Source organism: Sesamum indicum, linkage group LG1 (genome assembly GCF_026168435.1).
Source record: "Sesamum indicum cultivar Baizhima isolate 11 linkage group LG1, ASM2616843v1, whole genome shotgun sequence".
NCBI classification, from domain to species: Eukaryota; Viridiplantae; Streptophyta; class Magnoliopsida; order Lamiales; family Pedaliaceae; genus Sesamum; species Sesamum indicum.
Window position 1 is genome coordinate 19396801 of NC_142657.1, and position 20218 is coordinate 19417018.

Sequence of the window (20218 nt, forward strand, 5' to 3'; positions counted from 1 at the left end):
ACTATACATAGAAACAAATAATTAAGAAAAAGCAAAAAACTTGACAAAAGCAAATAGAAAAATATGAAAATGATTTTTCAAAAAAAATATCATCTTATATCGAATTCTTGAAATAATAAATCAACTAAAATTCAACAATAGAAGTAGAACTCTCTTTCAATTCCAACTAAACAAACTTTCCTGTTTATGTCATTTATTGCGTAGAAAATGGATTGGATGTCGTTTGGGTGAGAATATGTGAATATACTCATTTCAACATGAAATACTGGTGGAATTATGAAGATATTGCAAGAGGATAACCTTACGACAAAGACCACTTTGTTCTGTCATATAATGTCTTATTTGATAAAACTTTTGGTAAGATTTCATTTTAAAAAGTAATTGGGTAAATTACGGAAATGCAAAAACCCAAATATTTCCAAATCTTTTTTCGTTTTTTTCGAGATAATTTGAAGTATGGAGCTAACAAATTGAATTTAATCATTCTCAGTAATAAATGTATGTAGATTTTTACGAGTTTGGAGCTCAAAATTTAAGTATGCAACAATAAAAAATTACTAATTCAACTGAATAGTTTCAAATTTTTGAACTTGAAATATTATATTAGTTTTATAAAGTTATATAGTATGAGAAAATCGAATTATTTGAATAGCCAATACAATCGGGCTAGAAACGAGATATTGCTTCGTTGGCAAAATTAATGCCTTTATGATCAAAATATTATATGTTCGAGTTCTATCAATATTCGAGTGTTCAGTGTTTATTGTAATAAAAAGTTACTCATCACTTATATATTTGAAGTTGACAATTGACGTATATTAATGATTAATTATTAAAATAAATCGGTACATGAGGGTGCGGCTTAGGCTAATCGAACCGCCTTTTTATCGTATTTCACACTATTTTTCTATTACTTGTACATCTCTTATTTCAAATCTCTGCTGCATGTGTAGACAGATAAATCCGCACAGTTCAGTTCACATCTGAAGTTCCATTGAATTCAACTCCTTTCTTTTTCTTGTCTAAAGACCCATCTTTCCACCAAGATTTAGTCTCTACTCAATTGGGGTTTTACAGCCCTTTTGACTTGTAAAATCTTGCACCATTCTACTTAGTATTTCAAGAAACCCACAATTCCCAACTGGAATCCGCTTTTCGGTGGATCATTGCAGTCCAAATACTACTACATTTTCGCGAAATCTTGCTCGAATCCAGGTTCAGCAGCTGAGTTCTTGAAGGTTACTACTATCAAGTCGCTATGGATGAGTATGTGCCCTTACTTAATTCTGGATCTTTCTTTAAATCTCATGTCATTGTGCATGCTGTGCATTGAATTTGGCAGTTTTTCCAATTTATCACTAGTTATTAGTGATTAATTTGAAATCTTGCATTTTATTTTGGATCCCTGATTGCAGATTCTTAGTTTGTAGGTTTATTCTAAGTAACTTTGGGCCTACTTGATGTGGTTGGGTATTGATTGATTGCTTTAATGAGTAAAAAACATTTCAATGATCTTTCCAGTAACCAAATAATTGTTTATCTGCTTCTAGGGAGAATGAAGTCGAACTTTTACAAAGATATCGACGGGACAGGCGCGTTCTGTTAGATTTTATACTCTCTGGTAGCTTGATAAAGAAGGTCGTAATGCCTCCAGGTGCTGTCTCATTAGATGATGTCGATCTGGATCAAGTCAGTGTGGATTATGTTCTCAATTGTGCCAAGAAAGGTGATCAATTTTGATACAAGTTTCTCTTCTTTTGTGCTGAATATGTAAGAAATGAACTGTAAGCATGACAAGCGCTAAAGTTTCCTCATTGGGGTTGATGACTGTAGGTGGTATGCTTGAACTGTCAGAAGCTATTCGAGATTACCATGATGCCACTTTATTCCCCAGCGTGGTAAGATTAGGTTTACTGAATTCAAAGTTTAGTTAACTGGTTTTAGGTGCATGTTTCAGTGCTCTCTTTGAATTATACAATTTCTCCCTTTTGCATGCTTGACATTTTTGTGTTGTTGGAGGCAAATTTTGGCTTGCGCATTTTTCATCCTTCTAGTTTCCTTCTCCCAATTATATTTAATTACATTCATACTCGAGCATGCAGAAAAGTCGGTATCCTCTTTTAACTTTTGTTATAATTTCAAAAAAGAATAATGCAGGTTCCACTGATGAATTCTTTCTAGTCACGGATCCCACAGCTTCAGGTTCTCCTCCCCGAAGGGCGCCTCCGTCTGTCCCTGTTGTGGTTCCAACACCAATTTTGTCCAGCCTTTCTATTTCGGAGCCTCTTGAGAGTGAACAACTTGAGGAGTCACCAAGCCTGTTGAAGTCCCAATCTCTCAACTCTTCACAAGTTAAAGAACTGACAGTAGATGACATTGATGATTTTGATGATGATGTTTTGGAGGAGGTTGAAAGCCGTAGATATTCCAGAAGAGTTTTAAATGATGCCTCTGATGTTGTTCTTGGATTGCCTTCATTTGCTACTGGTAAACGTTGCTCGTGATAGTCTAGTGTGGAATCTTGGAGTTCGTCCTTTTATCGGTGCTCTCATAGTTCTTACTACCTGTAGCTCTACTAAAACAACTTTCTGTTTGGGAGCCTTTGAACAAATGGAGTTAAACTGTTGAATCATGTTCTTTTTAGCTTGTTTTCCTTGGTACAGTCGATTCATGTGATTTGTTTGAATTTTAATCCTTTTCACATTGAAAGGATTCAATCGGTCGAGAATATATCTTTTAGGTTCAGTTTATCAGTGTGTTAGTAGAAAGAATCTTTATAGAGTTAAACTCTTTATGATTGAATAAGAATCACTGTAACCAATCTTGTTTGTTCACATTATCACAGGCATTACAGACGACGATCTCCGAGAAACTGCATATGAAATCCTCCTTGCTGCAGCTGGAGCTTCAGGGTATCTTTCTATTTTTGTTTTTTTTTGACCTTTTATCTTTTATCCTCTTTACATAACTGATTGATTTTGTGTTTCTTGCTTTTTCTCATGCTCAAACAGGGGGCTTATCGTTCCATCAAAGGATAAAAAGAAAGAGAAGAAGTCTAGATTGATGAAGAAGCTGGGGCGAAGTAAGAGTGAACACGTAGTGATGCAATCTCAGAATTCTCATGGTTTAGTTGGCCTGTTGGAGACAATGCGTATTCAGATGGAGGTACAAAGTAATTTTCCTACATATATATCTCCTCAAATGTTCATGGACCTTACTGTCACCTGGTTACAGGAAACAGATTAAGTTTTCCTCCAACATTTATTCGAGTTTGAAGCTTGAGTATGCCTCAGAGCCTTGGATGTAATTATGTCTTAATAATTGAGATGAATGAAGTTCGAAATCAAATTTTTACTCCCTTAGCTGGAAAACCAGTGAATTTGGGTACTCATTAGGATAACACTAGCTCTGCCGAGGAACTTCTAACATAATAGCTCCTAATTGTTTCTTTGCCATCTTTCTCCTCTTCTCTTTATAATTTGGATGGTTGAGGAAGTATTGGTTTGTTACTAGGAAACCCAGGAGTCTTTCGTTCTCATTTTCATCTTTTGCTTTTGCCTTTTCCACTATTTAGAACACCGAGAATGTGTTTGTTTTTCCCATTTTGAACAAAAATACAAGTTTTAATTTCGTACTTGTGACTATTTATTCAGACATTAAACACCTATTTAGTTAAAGTAGGAACCATGTCATTAATGGTGGATATGACTGTTCCACTAATTTTAAAATAAAATCCACTACATAATTAAAGAATAACTTCTCTTTCTATAATGGGATCCATAACAAACTAAATAATAATTTCTCTCAACCCGACATAATTTGACTGATAAGATATGAAGAAGATAAATTGGTCCCTTATATTTAATATTGAGCTAAGGTATCAATTTTAACCCAATGAAGTTGAGATTTCTATGCTATATCAAAGCACACTTTTGTTTTCCCACAAAATAAATGCAATAATAAGAATGAACAAAAAGATGATGACAATGGAAAACAAATGAAAATGATAACCAATGAGGCCTTAGTTAAGAAGTTTAATCCTATGCCAGTTAACTTTTTAGCCTCTGGTATGGCATCTAGGTCAGATAAGATTGGAGCTTAAGGTCCCTGACTGCAAGAGTTGCTGTAAATAAAAATTCTCTTTGTTGATTGGCAAATTGCAATGCAGCTAGAGACCCTTTGAAGATATGAAGTCCCTCAAAGAGAAAGGCCATGGCTTTAGTTTTCAGAATATCGAGGGTCTGTTTATTTAGAAGGACTTCAATTCTCGCTAAGGGATGAATGCTACGAGGCATGCTTAACACATGTAAGTCGGATAGGAATGGGATTGAGGGAATTTGAACAAATTCAGAACTGTGAAATGTGGTTTCCTCAGCTAAAAATTCAATATTTAGGTTAAAAAAAAGTTCAAACAGAGGAAAATATCCTCAAAGGCATTTTTAGTTATTTTTATAGGAAAAAGAGCAAAAGGTTTCAAATTTTGTTGGTTAAAATGCGGGGAGATATAAAGGCTGCATAGACTTGGTTCCTGTAAACTCAATTTCCATCCCTCTATTAGAAAGTTAGCTAATAAATTATTTCTGCAGCATTTTTGAATAAGGTAACTGCTAGACCTTTTTGTTTACAAAGTGATTTTCGCCTTGGAGGAAGTGGACTGGAGAAGACTGATAAAAGATCAGCTGAATTTTCTTGACTTGTGGTCATTATGAACTCTGTAGGCGCTTGTGCATGGAAAGGAGTGCTTGGTAGAGCAAATAATCTATCCTCGAAAGTATATGTAGTAGGAAAGAATAAGCATTTTGGTTTTGGTCATGCAGGTTTGTGTTAAGTTGTTTAAACCAGTGTTGTCTTATTGATCCATCTCGCTTCTTTAGATTGGTGAGTTGCAGGTAGTTTGGGTTGATTTTCAACCATTGTTGCAAGCTATGTTGTCATCTTCATTTCTGCTATTTCCTTTTCGTCGTTGTATTTCTAAGTTTGTTTTGTTATTGTGTCCTTGCATAGTACTTTTGAGTTTTGTCTTTATTTTGTTTTTTTTCCAAGCTTCATATTTGCTAGCTCTTTTGCTTTCTGTTTCTTTTTCCTTTTCAGATTATGAATTAGTGTTTGGTTCTTAGTGATCTTAAATTTAATTTTATATTCGTCTATGCTGAATGACATTTCTGCTTTTGTGTGGAGAAATGTCAGTTGAATAATGACAGCTGCTATTACCTCGGCCTTCACCAAGCTTCAGTTTCATTTTTGTAGTACTGTTTATTCAACATTGTCCTTTAGCTTTGAAGCCTGTTTCGTATAGTTGTCCAATTCATACTTACAATTCATTGATTTGGATGAGTATGAAACAGATTTCGGAGGAAATGGACATTAGAACAAGACGGGCACTTCTCAGTGCCATGGTCGGAAAAGTTGGGAAAAGGATGGATACTCTGTTGATCCCATTGGAATTATTATGTTGCATATCACGAACAGAATTCTCAGACAAGAAGTCCTATATAAAATGGCAGAAGAGACAAGTGAGTTTTCTGTCTCCACTTTCTTTTGTAAGATCATATCCCTCTCTCTCTCTTCCTCCCTCGTCATTTTATCTTCTTTTTCTTGCTTTGTTTTTGTTTTCTCCCCCCATATTTTTCTTTGGGGTTGGGAGTTTTGGAGGTTTGAGATTTTCTCTTGGTTTTGTGAGGGTGAGGAGTGTGTGCAGCTGTTAAGATTTGTCAAAGCAAAGATTATGTTGATATTCATTAATATAACTTCCCTTTTATTACCTCTTTTTAAATACTCTTTCCATTTGGTGTCAGTCCAGTTAAATATGTTGGAGGAAGGGCTTGTAAATCACCCTGTTGTTGGATTTGGAGAATCTGGGAGAAAAGCAAGCGATTTGAGGATTCTACTGGCAAAGATTGAAGAGTCTGAGGTGTGTCCGAATACTTTTAACTTCATTCTTCCTGGATATTGACATTTATCTGGCATCCTTTTTAATGATTTTTTTGAACTTGGTTAAGCACATCTTCATTTCTGAGAAACTTGGTTGTCTTTATCTGTGGTCTTCATCTATACTTCACCCGTACAGGCAGTGTCCTTGCTTAACCTTTCTCAACTAACTCATCCATCTGCAAACTTATTAGCTTCTGAGTATATCTAGTCTGTTGCAGGCTCATCTATGTGAGTCTGCTTATTGTCTCCTGAAAGTAGTGAGTCATGGTCATTTGCAGTGTGATTCGACTAAGCAGTATAAATTATCTGTGTTTTTTATTCCAATTCTCTTCTCTCCGTTTTTAAGGTTTCATTTGTTTTTGTTAACTTCTTTTAGATCTTTGCTGTTCATGTGATATTCCATTAGGTAACAGGTAATTCTGATTAGTTTTTTAATCACTTATACCACAATTACTTTATTATTAGACGCCTTTGATATTTTATTATTAGACGCCTTTGATATTCAGGAATGTCCTTTGTACTGATTAGAGTTGCTGTATGGGCAGTTAGCAGGTTTCCTTTTGTATCTCACTCTAAATTATGTTTATTTTTTCAGTCTCTTCCATCAGCTACCGGTGATCTTCAACGGATGGAATGTTTGAGGTCTCTGAGGGATATTGCTATCCCACTTGCAGAGAGGCCCGCAAGAGGTGATTTAACTGGTGAAATATGCCACTGGGCAGATGGTTATCACCTGAATGTCAGATTGTATGAGAAACTACTGCTCAGTGTCTTTGATGTTTTGGATGAGGGCAAACTTACAGAGGTTACTGGAATATTTTCTGTTTTTCTTTAACAATTTGTGATGTATAATGATGCTGAATATGCTGAAAATCAATCCTGGAGTTTTGAAGCTGAATCCAATCATTTTCTTTAAAAGAGAAAATTGGTGGACTTTTGGTGCTTCTACAACTTTGACTGACTTCTAAAGACATTACCTATTATTTCATTCTTTCTTGGGAAAAAGGATCAGATGCTCGAAATGTACAATCTCATGATTACTTCGTCCTTCTGAATAACACAACTTCGTTATGGCAGGAAATTGAAGAAATGTTGGAGCTTTTCAAGTCAACCTGGCGTATTTTAGGAATCACAGAAACAATCCATTACACTTGCTATGCATGGGTGTTATTCCGGCAGGTATTACACTGAAGAAAATTTTCAGGAATTTATTAGAATAATTTGCTTTATAAATGCATGAATTTCCAGATCAAATGGATGGATGATGGCTAACGCTCGCTCTTTTTCTCTCTTAGACAGAGAGTCTATCCAGCCATCTGTTTTGGTTTTCTTTTCGTTCTTCTCATCTCATTCTTTTGTCCCATTATTGTGATTAAGTCTACCACAACTGTGTGAGTCTTTTAGCGGACAACAGGTGAATCGGATATTATTCCCACGTGGGAGATGATTTAAGTACCAACTAAACAACTTCTCCTTTTATCTAGACATTCAAATTAAGAGTGACAGAAGTTGAAAATAAATTAAAAAACAACTACTAAATGCAAAGGTTAACTAAAATTGAAGAATAGAGAGAAAAAGCTTCTAGGATTCAGATTTCATCTGCTAAATTCACTTAACGAATTCGAAGCTAGATTGAATGAACAAATTCAGATTTATTACAATGATAAAATCATCTAAGGCATATGTGGATCCTTTACATTTATTGATAGCTCACACTGGTACGTGTTTATGTGTAATTAAACCATCATAGTTTAGTACTTCTATGAACTACTGTTAAACTTCAGTTTTTTTCATCGTTTAACACCTTAGACATGTAGATGTCCAATTATCTCCATGTACCAAAATCAGAGACATGAAATGACAAAACGTATTTTTCAATCAATCATGGGCTTTTAATTAATCAAAGAAATTATAGTGACTATTGCTTAGGATGATGGGATTAGCTACTCATAGAAAAGAAAAACATTGAATTAATCATAAAATGTTTCAGAAAGATCTATCAGGAAAATAAAGAGAGGAAGAAGTCGTTGTAAGAAAGCTGTCATATCTTGTTGAAAGGAGGTGATGTTGATCCAATGTACTGGATGCATAAACCCTGCATTATCCACCTGTATCAGAAAAATTCGATCTCTTTCCCATCAATTTGTAAAACTAAACTTGCTCACAAAAGACTAATAGTTGATTAGAAGGTAAGTCTGAGATTAATTTACTAAAGTCCATTACAACTTGGTCCTTTTTGCTGAGGTCAATAATGTAAGTACTCATAAAGATTGGGAGAAATGGAAAGTCCTGCATTTTGTATTTGTTGCAGTTTTGTGCGGTATTGTACATTTTTTTATAACTTTTAAAAATTATTTCCCAAATTTATCCCTCTCATTTTTTTTTTTCGAATGTCCCAGAATAAGACTTTCTCCCCTAACATGGAACTCGATTCTAGATCTGCCTCTTAGTTTAAGTAATAATGTGACACAACTAACTTTCTGCCTCTACTTTTGAGTGCAATAATGTAAACATAAGCAAAATTTACTTTTTCAATCATCTAAAACTTTGTGGTCAAACCAGAAAAATTGAAAATGGGATGGGTGGGAGTATGTAATTATCTGTGCATGTCAAATACTTTCATATGCTATGCTCCAAGCTTGGTTTTATTGCAGTCAGCATTCAGATCATGTGGGCTCCTGACCGTGTGTGTTATATAGTTCAAGTTACTTTTTGCTATCTGATTGGCCACGTTCCTATATATGTATTAAAATTTAACCACAACCACCTACATGCATTACAGTTTGTCATGACTGGTGAACAAGATATCCTGCAACATGCTATTGACCAGTTGAAGAGAATACCTTTAAAGGAGCAACGGGGCCCACAGGAAAGGTTGCACTTGAAAAGCTTGAGTTGCAGAGTTCAGAGTGAGAAGGGATTTCAGGAGTTAACTTTCTTGCAGTCATTCCTTTTGCCTATTCAAAAATGGGCTGATGCACAGCTGACAGATTACCATCTTCATTTTGCTGAGGTCTTTCAAATGAATTTTAGTATTTATTTTTCAGTTGATTGATTGTAGACAATAGACATGAATTATGTTAATTTTTACATCATTTGTGCATATTTTGACTGCTATCATTTAATTTTATTCAAGATCCAATTATCTTCAAGTGGAGGCCGACTTAATGTTTCACGTGAACATAGCTGTAAGAAATTTGTTTTTCCTTGATACCATTTCCTTTCTAGGACTTAGTTCAAGGTTTAAAATGATGACTAAATCTTTTTAGGAGTCAATTTTTTAACCTTAGTCCAGTACCTCAACTATGAATCTTCAAGCTTATCTGGCCACCAGACTTTATCTTCATAGCTTAAGAAACTGCTAAGTTGAATTGAAGGGAAATGAGATTCTTCTTAACTGGGTGTCTTTGATTTAAGTTAGCACAGCTATCTGGCTGTTTTTTTTTTCCATCCCTAACTTAAAAGTGAGTATGGATTACGTGAAATCATTAACCTTATGCGCTTTTTCAGCTATATCTTACTCGTGTTCGGAAAAAAGGTAGTTTGGTTAATTCAATGAAAAAGGGCTATTTCTACTTGGTTATGTTGTTGCCTCATATCCTATCTATTGTTTCCCTGAAAAAGATAGGCTGTCAATTCTTTTAAGAATATACAAGACAATAATTTTACTCTTGATGTTTTAAGATTGAGATTTCATAAATGAGTGACTGCCTGCTGAGATATAGGTGCATCTAACTGAAATTTATTGGGATAAACATGTTTTCTTGGTACTCAACTAGTTCTACGCTGTGATCTGATTAGGATGTTTCTCTCCCGATAACATTGAAACCTACCCTGGCTAATTCTCCATTTCAATTGTATGTGTATTGTGTGAAAAGTGATATCTGGAAAAACAAGATCTGTGTGGAAACCAAGAAAATGAGATATTGGAAATACTTCCCAAAAGATTACTGTATGTCTTGTACATCCTTTATTTCTCTTGATGCTTTGAATTGATCTATCCAAATACTCAAAGTTTAATCTATAAAACACTTGTGAGTGTAAGTCATTCACAGCATAGGAAAAGTTCAGAATTATAGATGCATTTAATCTGCACTGTGTTGAGAAATATACAACAACCTTTACTTCCCATTTAGTAGTTGATCTGTCTTACATCCTTGATTGTTAAAATTTCAGCAAAATGTCAAATTTGTACTCCCTATGTATTTCACTCATGGTTATTCCTTTTCAGTGATATTACTTATCATGAATCATGAGTGAAATTTTTCAGACAAGGAACTCTGGGAGATCATATATCTGTGTATTTGATTGCTTTACTTGCTTCTCTTGTTCTCTTTAGGGATCAAAACTGATGGAAAATGCAGTAGTTGTTGCCATGGTTGCTCGGAGGCTTCTTCTCGAAGAACCTGAGTTGGTATTACGGTTTTCCTTGGTTAATCTCTTTTTTTTTGTTCTGCCCTTGGGAATCTTCAAGTTGATGTTTTTTATATTGTCAGATTTTCCAGTTTTTCTCTGTCCGATTGCAATTTGCTAAAAAATTGAAAAAATGGCTTAATGCGCCATGTCTCTTTGTTCTTACCCATTTGCCCCTAATTTGAGTCCCAGGTTTCACATATGATGATTGCTTTAGTTAATTTTCCTTGCAGTGGGAGGAAAGTCAAAAGAGAGTAAGTCTGTGAAGTGAAACAAAAATGATGAAGTATTAATATGAAAACTAGTTGATGAACACCATGTATTCATGCATGTGACTGATTCATTACAGTCTATATGAGCCTAACAACAACATTAAAGCTAAAACTTTAGTTATTGCTTGCAGCCGATGCAGGCTGCACCTCTCACAGATGCAGAGCAAATAGAGATGTATGTGTCATCTTCAAATAAACATGCATTCGCCAGAGTAAGTAGTTTAATCCAAATTGTTTGATTTTTGAACTCTGTTAGTTTGATTGTTGATATTAGGTAATTCTTATGCTGAAGTTTGCCATGGATAATTTTAAGATCTTACGATTGAACTGACGAAAGAAGATTGGTGATTGAATTGTATTAGGGCGAGTTAATTATATTCAGGCGGCACTTTCCTTTGATGCTCAATTGAAATGGATAATGCTCAATAGTTCTTGACAAACCTATATAAAGCAAAGACTAGGTTAAGTAATGAACTTTCCTTTTTGACAAGTATGGTTTGCATATAATGTATCCATATACTCCTGAGATCTGCAAGTCCTGTTTAGGCAGATAATGCTAGATATGCTTAATGGTATACCATACAGATATGATACATAGGGATTAGGGAGAGAAGAAGAGAGGGGCTTGATAAACTAATGAGGAAACATGCTTTGCTGTTTCACTATCTCATGCACTATTTCCTGGACTTCCTGATCTTCTGGATTTAGTATGCAAGTATAGTTACATTTTTAAATCTAAATTGTAGTGTCCATAATCTCCATGTCATAAAAGCATTGATGGGCAGCATTAGTATCCTGTTTCACCTGACTGAAGTAATGTGTTCTTTTTAATTATTCGTGACGTTCTTACTAATCAATGTCTAGGAAGTATCTTGATTTATCTGGATGATCTTGCTGTCTTTTTGGCATCTAGCTTTATATCCAGCTTCATCAAACACCTTAACCTGATTACCACCATCTAATTCCTAGAACATTGTAGCATTTTGTTGGTTACAACAAACATGCATTGAAGGACGGGTTAGAAGGCCTAATCCTGGAAGCTATGATTCATGTTTTATTTAGTTGTACTGCCCATTGTAATTGTTAAATCTAAACCCTCCACTGAGTTTGGTTGTTTCATGATCTTATGTGTTGCTGAAGTCACTCTGTCTGTACTTCGAGAAAGTTGCTATTCCATACATCGGAATAGGAGAAAGTTCCTTACTTTATCTTGATTTCCTTCTTTACAGATTATACAGGAAGTTGAAGCATTATCTGACACAACAAATGAACATCCCTTGGCATTACTTGCTGAACAGACAAGGAAGCTTTTGAGAAAAGATACGACCATGTATTTACCCATATTAACCCTGCGGCATCCGAATGCAAGTGCCGTTTCAGCATCTCTTATACACAAGCTTTATGGCATGAAACTGGTAAGCTTGCATCTTTGACAGTTCTTCACCATGGTGAGCAACATGTTATTCTAACTATTTTAATTTCTTCAGAAACCATTTGTTGATAGTGCTGAACATCTTACGGAGGATGTAGTATCTGTGTTTCCGGCTGCTGATAGTCTTGAGCAAAATTTAGTTGCTGTCATCACATCTACCTGTCAAGAGGGCACTGCAGAGGCTTACCTTAAGAAACTAAATTTGTACAAGGTGAGGGGTTGCCTTTAAAGTATTCATTCGCCTATTAGTCTTTGGAGTAGATTATGCCAATCAAATTATTTTCTGCACTATACCCGAGGTATGCTGATGTAAATTTTGGGCTGAATAAATAAGATTACATAGTGGTGATGATATATGTGGATGGTTATTGTGGTTTGGAGTACAAAGTTGTGGTAAAAGCTGTAGCTTGGTATTTCTAGATTTATGGAGAGGACCATGAGAGTTTCAGTATAATACGATGCATCTACATCAGAAAAATGTCATTTGTTCCTTGATCCTTAGTCTGCCAGTCTTCAGCTTATTGGAAGGAATGACTCAATGGTAGATGTTGATTCTCTATTAAATGTTTGAGGAATCCTTGCTACGGATTCTGATCTCAGATCATTGAAGACCTCCTCCAAAGTCTGTTCTTGTCCTCGAGGGAATTCCATGAAAAAACTAAAAAAAGGAAGATGAAAAACAGAAAGAAAGAAACAGGGAACAGAGGAATTAACAAGGCTTGGCCATGAATAATAACAAATAATTGTAAGATTTCCTGGAGAGGCTTTTAAGATGGATAAAGTGCCAACTCAAAAAGTGACTTGATTTACTTTTCTTAAGTTATAGCTGGAAGTGTACGCTAATGTTGCAGGAAAGGATAGAGGCAACACTTAGCTTTGATGGAATTGTGTTGCAAGTGGGAATTATTGCTTCATTTTCTATGAGCTGAAGCAGGCAGAGACTGCAGAATAATACTTGTTCCTAGATCAACTAGTTTAACTGCACATATTCCATGATACTTATTTCTATTGTAAATTGATTACTAAATAAAGAATTCAGGTTTTAAATAAAATAAATGGATTTAATTGATAAACTAAATTGCGATGGTAATTTCACTTCCACAAGCAAAGATATGCTTCTATTATTACTTCTTGTCTCAATGCACTTGGTAATATCAACTGTTTCCATGTGTAAGTTACCCTTTTTCTTTAATAACGAGCTTTTTACAGAAATAAACTCGATGCGTTTTTGTAACTTTATTTCTCATCTCATGCGTTTTTGTAATAAACTTTTAATATTTAATCTTAACATTTTGGAGCCAAAGTGAGTTCTTTAGTGTAATATTTGACATATACTATTTTTATCATTCAGATTGAGACTATATCTGGAACATTGGTGCTGCGTTGGGTCAATGCGCAACTTGCAAGAATCTCAGCTTGGGTTGAACGTGTTATTCAACAAGAGGTAATGATCATTCACTATTTTGTCACTCACTAGTAATAAAGGGATACACATACAGAGTAATGTAAAATTGATGTATTCTCTCTCCATATTGCTTTTTAAATGAATTGTGTGGACGTGGAAATTAGAAGTTTTAATATTCTTTATCTTTAGCAATTGTCCATTCTGAGGTTAGACATCTATGCTAGCAGGTGAATCTGGTTATGCGTTGATATTCGTTCATTGACAAAATAAATGTTGATGTGCCTTAATGCACAGAGTGTGACTTACAGTTGAATTTCTAAAATTGTATTTACCTTTCCCCTAGTGTTTTTTATTTAACAATGTTTTTTCGTATCTACTTTAAATTAAGAGATGCTGCCTTAATCTATCCAGTTGCAAACATGTGATGTATAATCTCCTAGTTAAGTTGTTTACTATTGTAAGTATAGGAGTGGTTTGTTCTTCCAATTTCCCATATGTAGTAGCGCCTAAACATTATTTTCACAGTTAACTAAAAATATGTATTAACCAAATCAAGCTCATAAATATCTTGGATTATATTAGAAAAATCATGTTTGCTGCATAGTTTCTGTGGAAATACAATGGCAATAATCAATTCTGTCTCTGATGCATAAGGCTGCTAAGAATAACAAGTTGAAATTGAGTATTATAAGTAAACATAATATTCACCTCGATGAAATGCATGCCTGTCTTGGATGATCAGAACATTTAACAGGTTATATGATAAATAGGTTTGGAGCACTCAGTTTCCAGTCTTTTGCTGGATAGCTGGATGATCTTACTGTTTCTTTTGTAATTTTGATTTTTTAACCTGGGGATGTCTGTTATTCTGCAAGTTTCTTTATTTCCTCTTGTTGTGTGCAAGTAATGAATGCTTAGCACTTGCTTTCAGAATTGGGCCCCAGTCTCAGTTCAGCAAAGGCATGGAAGTTCAATCGTTGAGGTCTACAGGATTGTTGAGGAGGTTCGCATATTTACAGTACCCTTAGTTATTTTGGGCTTGCCTTTTCAGATTATTTCCTTATCTTGGGCTTGCCCTATTAATCGAAAACAAGCAGGAAAAGGAGAAAATTATATGTAGTTTTTCCACCTTTTTAGTAACTGTTAACTGTCAAAATTCAATGATGCTATCATGTGATGATAAAGCTGAAATGGGGCCTATCTTTCATCTTTCTTGGCAGACGGTTGATCAATTCTTTGCTCTTAAAGTTCCAATGAGACCAGGGGAACTGAGTAGCCTCTTTCGTGGCATTGATAATGCATTCCAAGTATATACAAAGCATGTTGTTGGCAGCCTAGGTACTACATTCATCTTTTGTTTGATGCCAAATGTTGTTTCATTTTCTATATGTTTGAACTTGAATGCCTTCATGAAAGCTGTGTATGAAAATTCCAAACAACTACACAGTTGTTTTGAGTTCTTATAAAATGTGAAAATAAATGGTTTTAACCTCCAAAGTTCTGAAACATCTTCCTTTTCTCCTGAGCAGTATTATACTATACATGCTAAATCAATTTGATCCAGTCTTTCATTGAGGCGAAAGGGGTTTTAATGGGAGAAAATATATGGTATAATTGCAAGATTAGTGCAATGTATCTACGGTATCTGATTGTAGCTTGTAATCCGAATTACTTATTCTCCATATGGTAGATAATGAGCTCAGTGAACTAATGTAATATTTGAATTTTATGTTCATGGCATTTCAACTTGGACTTGCTTACCCTTCGAGCTATTCAGTTGTTTATGTGAGATTCTTGCTTGCAGTTGATTTGTCAACATATGTTTGTTGTTTATATTTCTCCAAGGTGGAGTGCTTTATGTGATTTCCCACTTAAGTTCTGGCATTTCTTGATTGTTTGGAGATCTTGGTTACATTACTTTAAACTTAAGACTCAATTACTTGTCCTTGAAGTTTCTATTCTTCTGTACTAATCCTGCAGCTGACAAGGAAGACATAATTCCACCTGTGCCCACTCTTACACGATACAGGAGAGAAAGCGGAATCAAAGCTTTTGTCAAGAAGGAACTAACAGATCCAAGGCTGCCTGAAGTTAGAAAGTCAAATGACGTCAATGTTTTGACGACACCAATACTTTGCGTTCAGTTAAATACCCTTTATGTGAGTTCAAGCTACATTATTTTTCACCTCTGTACCTGTCACCTGTTTCTTTCTATCCCCCACCCACCCACCCACCGCACACACCCAAAAAAAAAAAATAAAAGAAGAAAGAAGAAACAAATAGAGAAGAAAACCAAGATTATACTTTCCTATATATGATTGTTACTTAGCTCCAATTTGTAATTGTTTTCTTGTTTCGAAGTTCTTGGTGATCAACAGAGCACATAAATCGATCTCTTGTTTCAAAAGATCAAGAGACAAAAGGATATATGCATAAAGCTTCCTGCACATTAAACATCTTAATATGAAGATTCTCTTCCTCTCCCTTCAGAAAAGTGTGAAGAACCCATGGTGACTAGTGATAGTTGGATGTTCTTTGGTGTTTGGTTTGATCAAAAAACAGGTTATTATATGTTAGGAATGAGTTCATTAAGATTAATGAAGAAATGTTCAGATGTGAATATTCGGAAAGGCTGTGAATAGCTGAGGTATACTTTTGGTTGAAGACAGATGAACTACGGACTGAGGTGTAAATTAAGTCTTTCTTCACAGAACCTAACTCCTCCGTATATAAAGGTAGGATTTAGTTCATTCATTTGAATCAAACATGGTTTTTATCAAGTTAAAAAGAGAGATGAAATGGAGGAGGATAAACATCGATATTTAGAAGAAATCAAATAAAAGCTGCTTGCCAATCTATCTAAAGGTCTAAGAAAGGTTGACCCTGCCAAATGCAACTATTAGCCAAGTTGTAGTCACTGTAGATACCATTTCTTTTGGTCCATGATAAGCCTAGATGCACAAGTCATTTCGCAACATCTTAGCTTCTTTATTTCCACGGACCCTTCTGAAGCATCAACAACATTTCATCTATGAAATGAAAGACGGAAGTCCAAGTGCTCCTTTTAATAAATTAAAGTCTTTCCCAAAATACCTTCACATAAAGGACAGTCCAGAAGATGGCTATTGTTCCCCTCATTAGTCTTACAAATGGCACACCACTTTGGGCAGAGTACCCTGTCAGATTCACCAGTTCACCTTTTATGTATGAAAAGGGTGCTCGTGCGCATAATTGCTTGTCCCATGATTTTTCTACTGATTGCTATTTATAGAATCAAACCTTTGATACATTTTACCAAGAATTTCTTTGAAATAGTTCCCCCTGATCTCTTCTTCTGCTCTGTTTTTTCCTGAAGTATTTGGCTAGGACCCTCTAATATCTTCTTTTGTATGCTTGCTTACATTCATCAATAGTGGTGCTTGATTCTATATTACTCTTTCTATATTTGGTCACATTTCCTGATTAATACTAATGCAAGCATTTGGTTAACCGTAGTATGCGATTAGCCAGCTGAGTAAGTTGGAAGATAGCATTTTGGAGCGATGGAATCAGAAGCGTTATGGTCGTCCTATGGGTAATTAATGCATACTTGCACTTTTCAAGTGAATTGAACCGAGTTAAAAAGTAAATGTGCACGTTATTTCTTTGAAAATATTTTCTACTGTTTTGTCGTAAATAATTGTTAGAATTCAGCTCTAAATATCATGGCATACCCTAGTTTTGAAGCTTCATGTGTTGCTTGTTTTGGGTTGGAGATGGAAATTAGGCTCTTCTAGTACTACAATAAAAGCACATTGGTTGCCTAATAGGAAATCAGCTGTCCATGCGTAATATATACATTCTTGAGGACTTGGTTTATGTTATCCCACCCCTTTCAATTTGTTTGATTGGCTTTTGTCTGCTAGCTCCTTATTGTTTAATTCTCAGCAGCTCACCTCCTGTCATTGTCTTCCACAAGTCCTACATCTCTTCAAATAACAAAACAACTTATAGTACGTAGTATGTACGTTAATCTATGATGGTTCTTTGTCAGTCTCATTTAAGATGATCTGTAATGTCTAGTCACTGTAGCATTTTAGTATCTGAAAAATCTCAATACAGCAACTCTGAACTATTGGCTGAGGCAGCTGTAGGAATCTCAAGTGAACACTGCAAGGTGAGCAATGAATGCAATTAAAAAAGGTTTATTTATGCTGATCTTCCTTGTGTGCAGAGAGGAGCATGGAAGATAACTCCAGAAATTCCATTCGAAAGGACAGTTTCGATGGAAGTAGAAAAGATATAAATGCAGCTATTGATCAAATTTGTGAATTTACTGGTATGTGTCATTGGGATTGGGATTTTATCTTTTCAAGCTTGCATTCAAGCTTATGATTTTTGGTTTTACTTATAGGAACTAAAACAATTTTTTGGGATTTGAGAGAGCCATTCATCGATGGTCTCTATAAGCCAAGTGTCGCTCAGTCTAGGTTGGAATCTCTGGTTGAGCCTCTTGATCTGGTAAGATCTATTCTTGTTCAAAATTGAGATAGAACGATTTTGTTTATTGTTGGTTTAGGGATTTATTGTCAGGAAAAGCCTTTTTGGTATTGTGTTTGTTTCATCTTACCTGGCCAATAATGATTCCGACACTAATACTTCTTGTATGCAATAACATAACACCGACGTCTAGCCATTCGATCTATGAATATTTGGGCATCATGTTTATCCTCTTTAGGATGGTAATACACTCAGAATGTAGAAAATGTAAGTACTGATTCAGCCTATTCCAGATAACCCGACCTGTTGCAGTTTCTTAAACTCAATTGTATCACAAGGAACATAATGAAATTGTTTGATTAAAAGAGAATGTTTTCTGGAGCTGGTATATTGATTTTCTTGACAATGACTGCAGGTACTTAATCAGTTGTGTGATATCATAGTTGAGCCACTTCGTGATCGTGTTGTAACGGGTCTCCTTCAAGCAGCCCTGGTTTGTCACTATCATGCTCGTTTTAACTTGTCAGAATACTTAAAAGTAGTGTTGTTATTGTTCTTTTATATCATCTTGTATATTCTAGGATGGCTTAATCCGTGTTATACTAGACGGAGGTCCATCGCGTATGTTCACTCCAGCTGATGCTAAGCTACTAGAAGAAGACTTAGAGGTTTTAAAGGTATATCCTGAGAGCCAGTACTTGATTTCCTATATCCATATTCATCATGCGTCTGTTTACTTGTTTGCTTCCATCGTTATCGACTAATAAGAATGATGAGTAACTTGGATTTCATTATACTAATGTATCCATGATTACAGGAATTCTTTATCTCTGGTGGAGACGGACTCCCTCGCGGAGTTGTGGAAAACCAAGTAGCACGTCTTCGGCAGGTGATAAAGTTGCATGGCTATGAGGTTAGTATCGTAATAAGCTCCCTAGTCCATTGGAGATACCAACCTATGTAATTAGTTTAAAACTTCAGTTTATATAACATGGGTGTAAATGATACTTATACCTGTATGATATGTCAGCATGCGTATTCTTGAGATACCCTGAGGTTTTGTAACACTAAATGTTGACATACTGATGAACGATCTCATCCTGCTCATGTGCCTAGTAATTCACATGGGTCGTGAACTATTAGATCATGATATGATGACATATAATCTAAGGATACTACTCACATGGAATGTGAACTTTATATCAAAGCATGATGCTATCATAGATTGATATACTGATAGTATCTTGTATAATACAAGTCATTCTGCTCGAGTTATTCCCATTTCTATAGCAGCTGGTCCTTCAGAGTGAGACTCGAGTCGACTGGCACTAACGTTCACATTCTTGGTTTGTGATGGACTGTTAGACACGAGAACTGATCGAGGACTTGAAATCTGCAAGTGAGATGGAAATGCAAGGTGGGAGGAGTAAATTGGGTGCCGATGCAAAGACCCTTATAAGGATTCTCTGTCACAGGAGTGATTCAGAGGCTTCTCAGTTCCTCAAGAAACAGTACAGAATCCCCAAATCTGCAACTTAGGCCAGCCGAAGAGGTCAGAAAATTCTGTTTGTTTTCTCATGGTTTGTATCTTCTTTCAGGGCAATAGATAGGCTCATAGTGTTTGTTCAACTCATTGATTATTCTTTGAGAAGTGTAAGAACGTTTACTGCTGTTTTGTACCTACAGAATCTCTCAGTATTTGAGTTAGATGTGGTTTGAAGTTGCAATACAGTTTTGATGATAGGCTATATAATTTTTTTGTCCGAGGCATTTCTACAAACACCTTGTATAAAGTAAGCATTCATGCATTGCACGCTGCTGTGAGTTCTCTGTCCAAATGCTACTAAGTAATTTAATAAATTGCAAAAGAATTTTATAATCTAGGAAAAGTTAATTAATACAAATAAATATGGTAAAAAGGTTCATTTTTAGATATGAACATACATAGGTTTATTTATTATTTCATTTTTTTAAAAAATATTTTTCATATTAATTAATATTGTATTTCTTGTTCCATTCTCAAAGCTGTTTTTAAATTTTCCAATATTCACTAATATTGTATTTTCTATTTCCTTCTTAGAGCATATGTCTATATTTGTAGGGTTATTACATATACAATATATTTAGATAAAAAATTGTCTGAACGCAAACATTCAGTGGTAAAAATTTACACAAACGCCCCTTATAGAATAATTCATTGACACACCCTCAAGGGGTTTTATGCTCAGACCTATTCAGGGATGTATTTGTAATTTCGCCCTTGTTTATCGAGGGCGGTAATTGTCC

General features: G+C 35.2%; 1 protein-coding gene across 1 annotated transcript; it reads left to right on the forward strand.

The window, feature by feature from the left end:
- The first annotated feature begins 916 nt into the window (after positions 1-916).
- Positions 917-19712, forward strand: LOC105167710 (plant/protein (DUF810)). Its single transcript, XM_088879587.1, has 26 exons — positions 917-1266; positions 1551-1726; positions 1834-1898; positions 2148-2487; positions 2846-2912; positions 3012-3165; positions 5346-5513; positions 5801-5911; positions 6527-6736; positions 7009-7110; positions 8714-8944; positions 10271-10345; positions 10748-10828; positions 11846-12031; positions 12104-12259; positions 13400-13492; positions 14385-14456; positions 14674-14791; positions 15434-15612; positions 16949-17027; positions 17667-17771; positions 17847-17953; positions 18348-18425; positions 18514-18609; positions 18750-18845; positions 19298-19712. Exons 1-26 carry the CDS (start codon positions 1259-1261, stop codon positions 19469-19471), a joined length of 3327 nt encoding a protein of 1108 aa, XP_088735713.1. The 5' UTR covers positions 917-1258; the 3' UTR covers positions 19472-19712.
- The last annotated feature ends 506 nt before the right edge of the window (positions 19713-20218 follow it).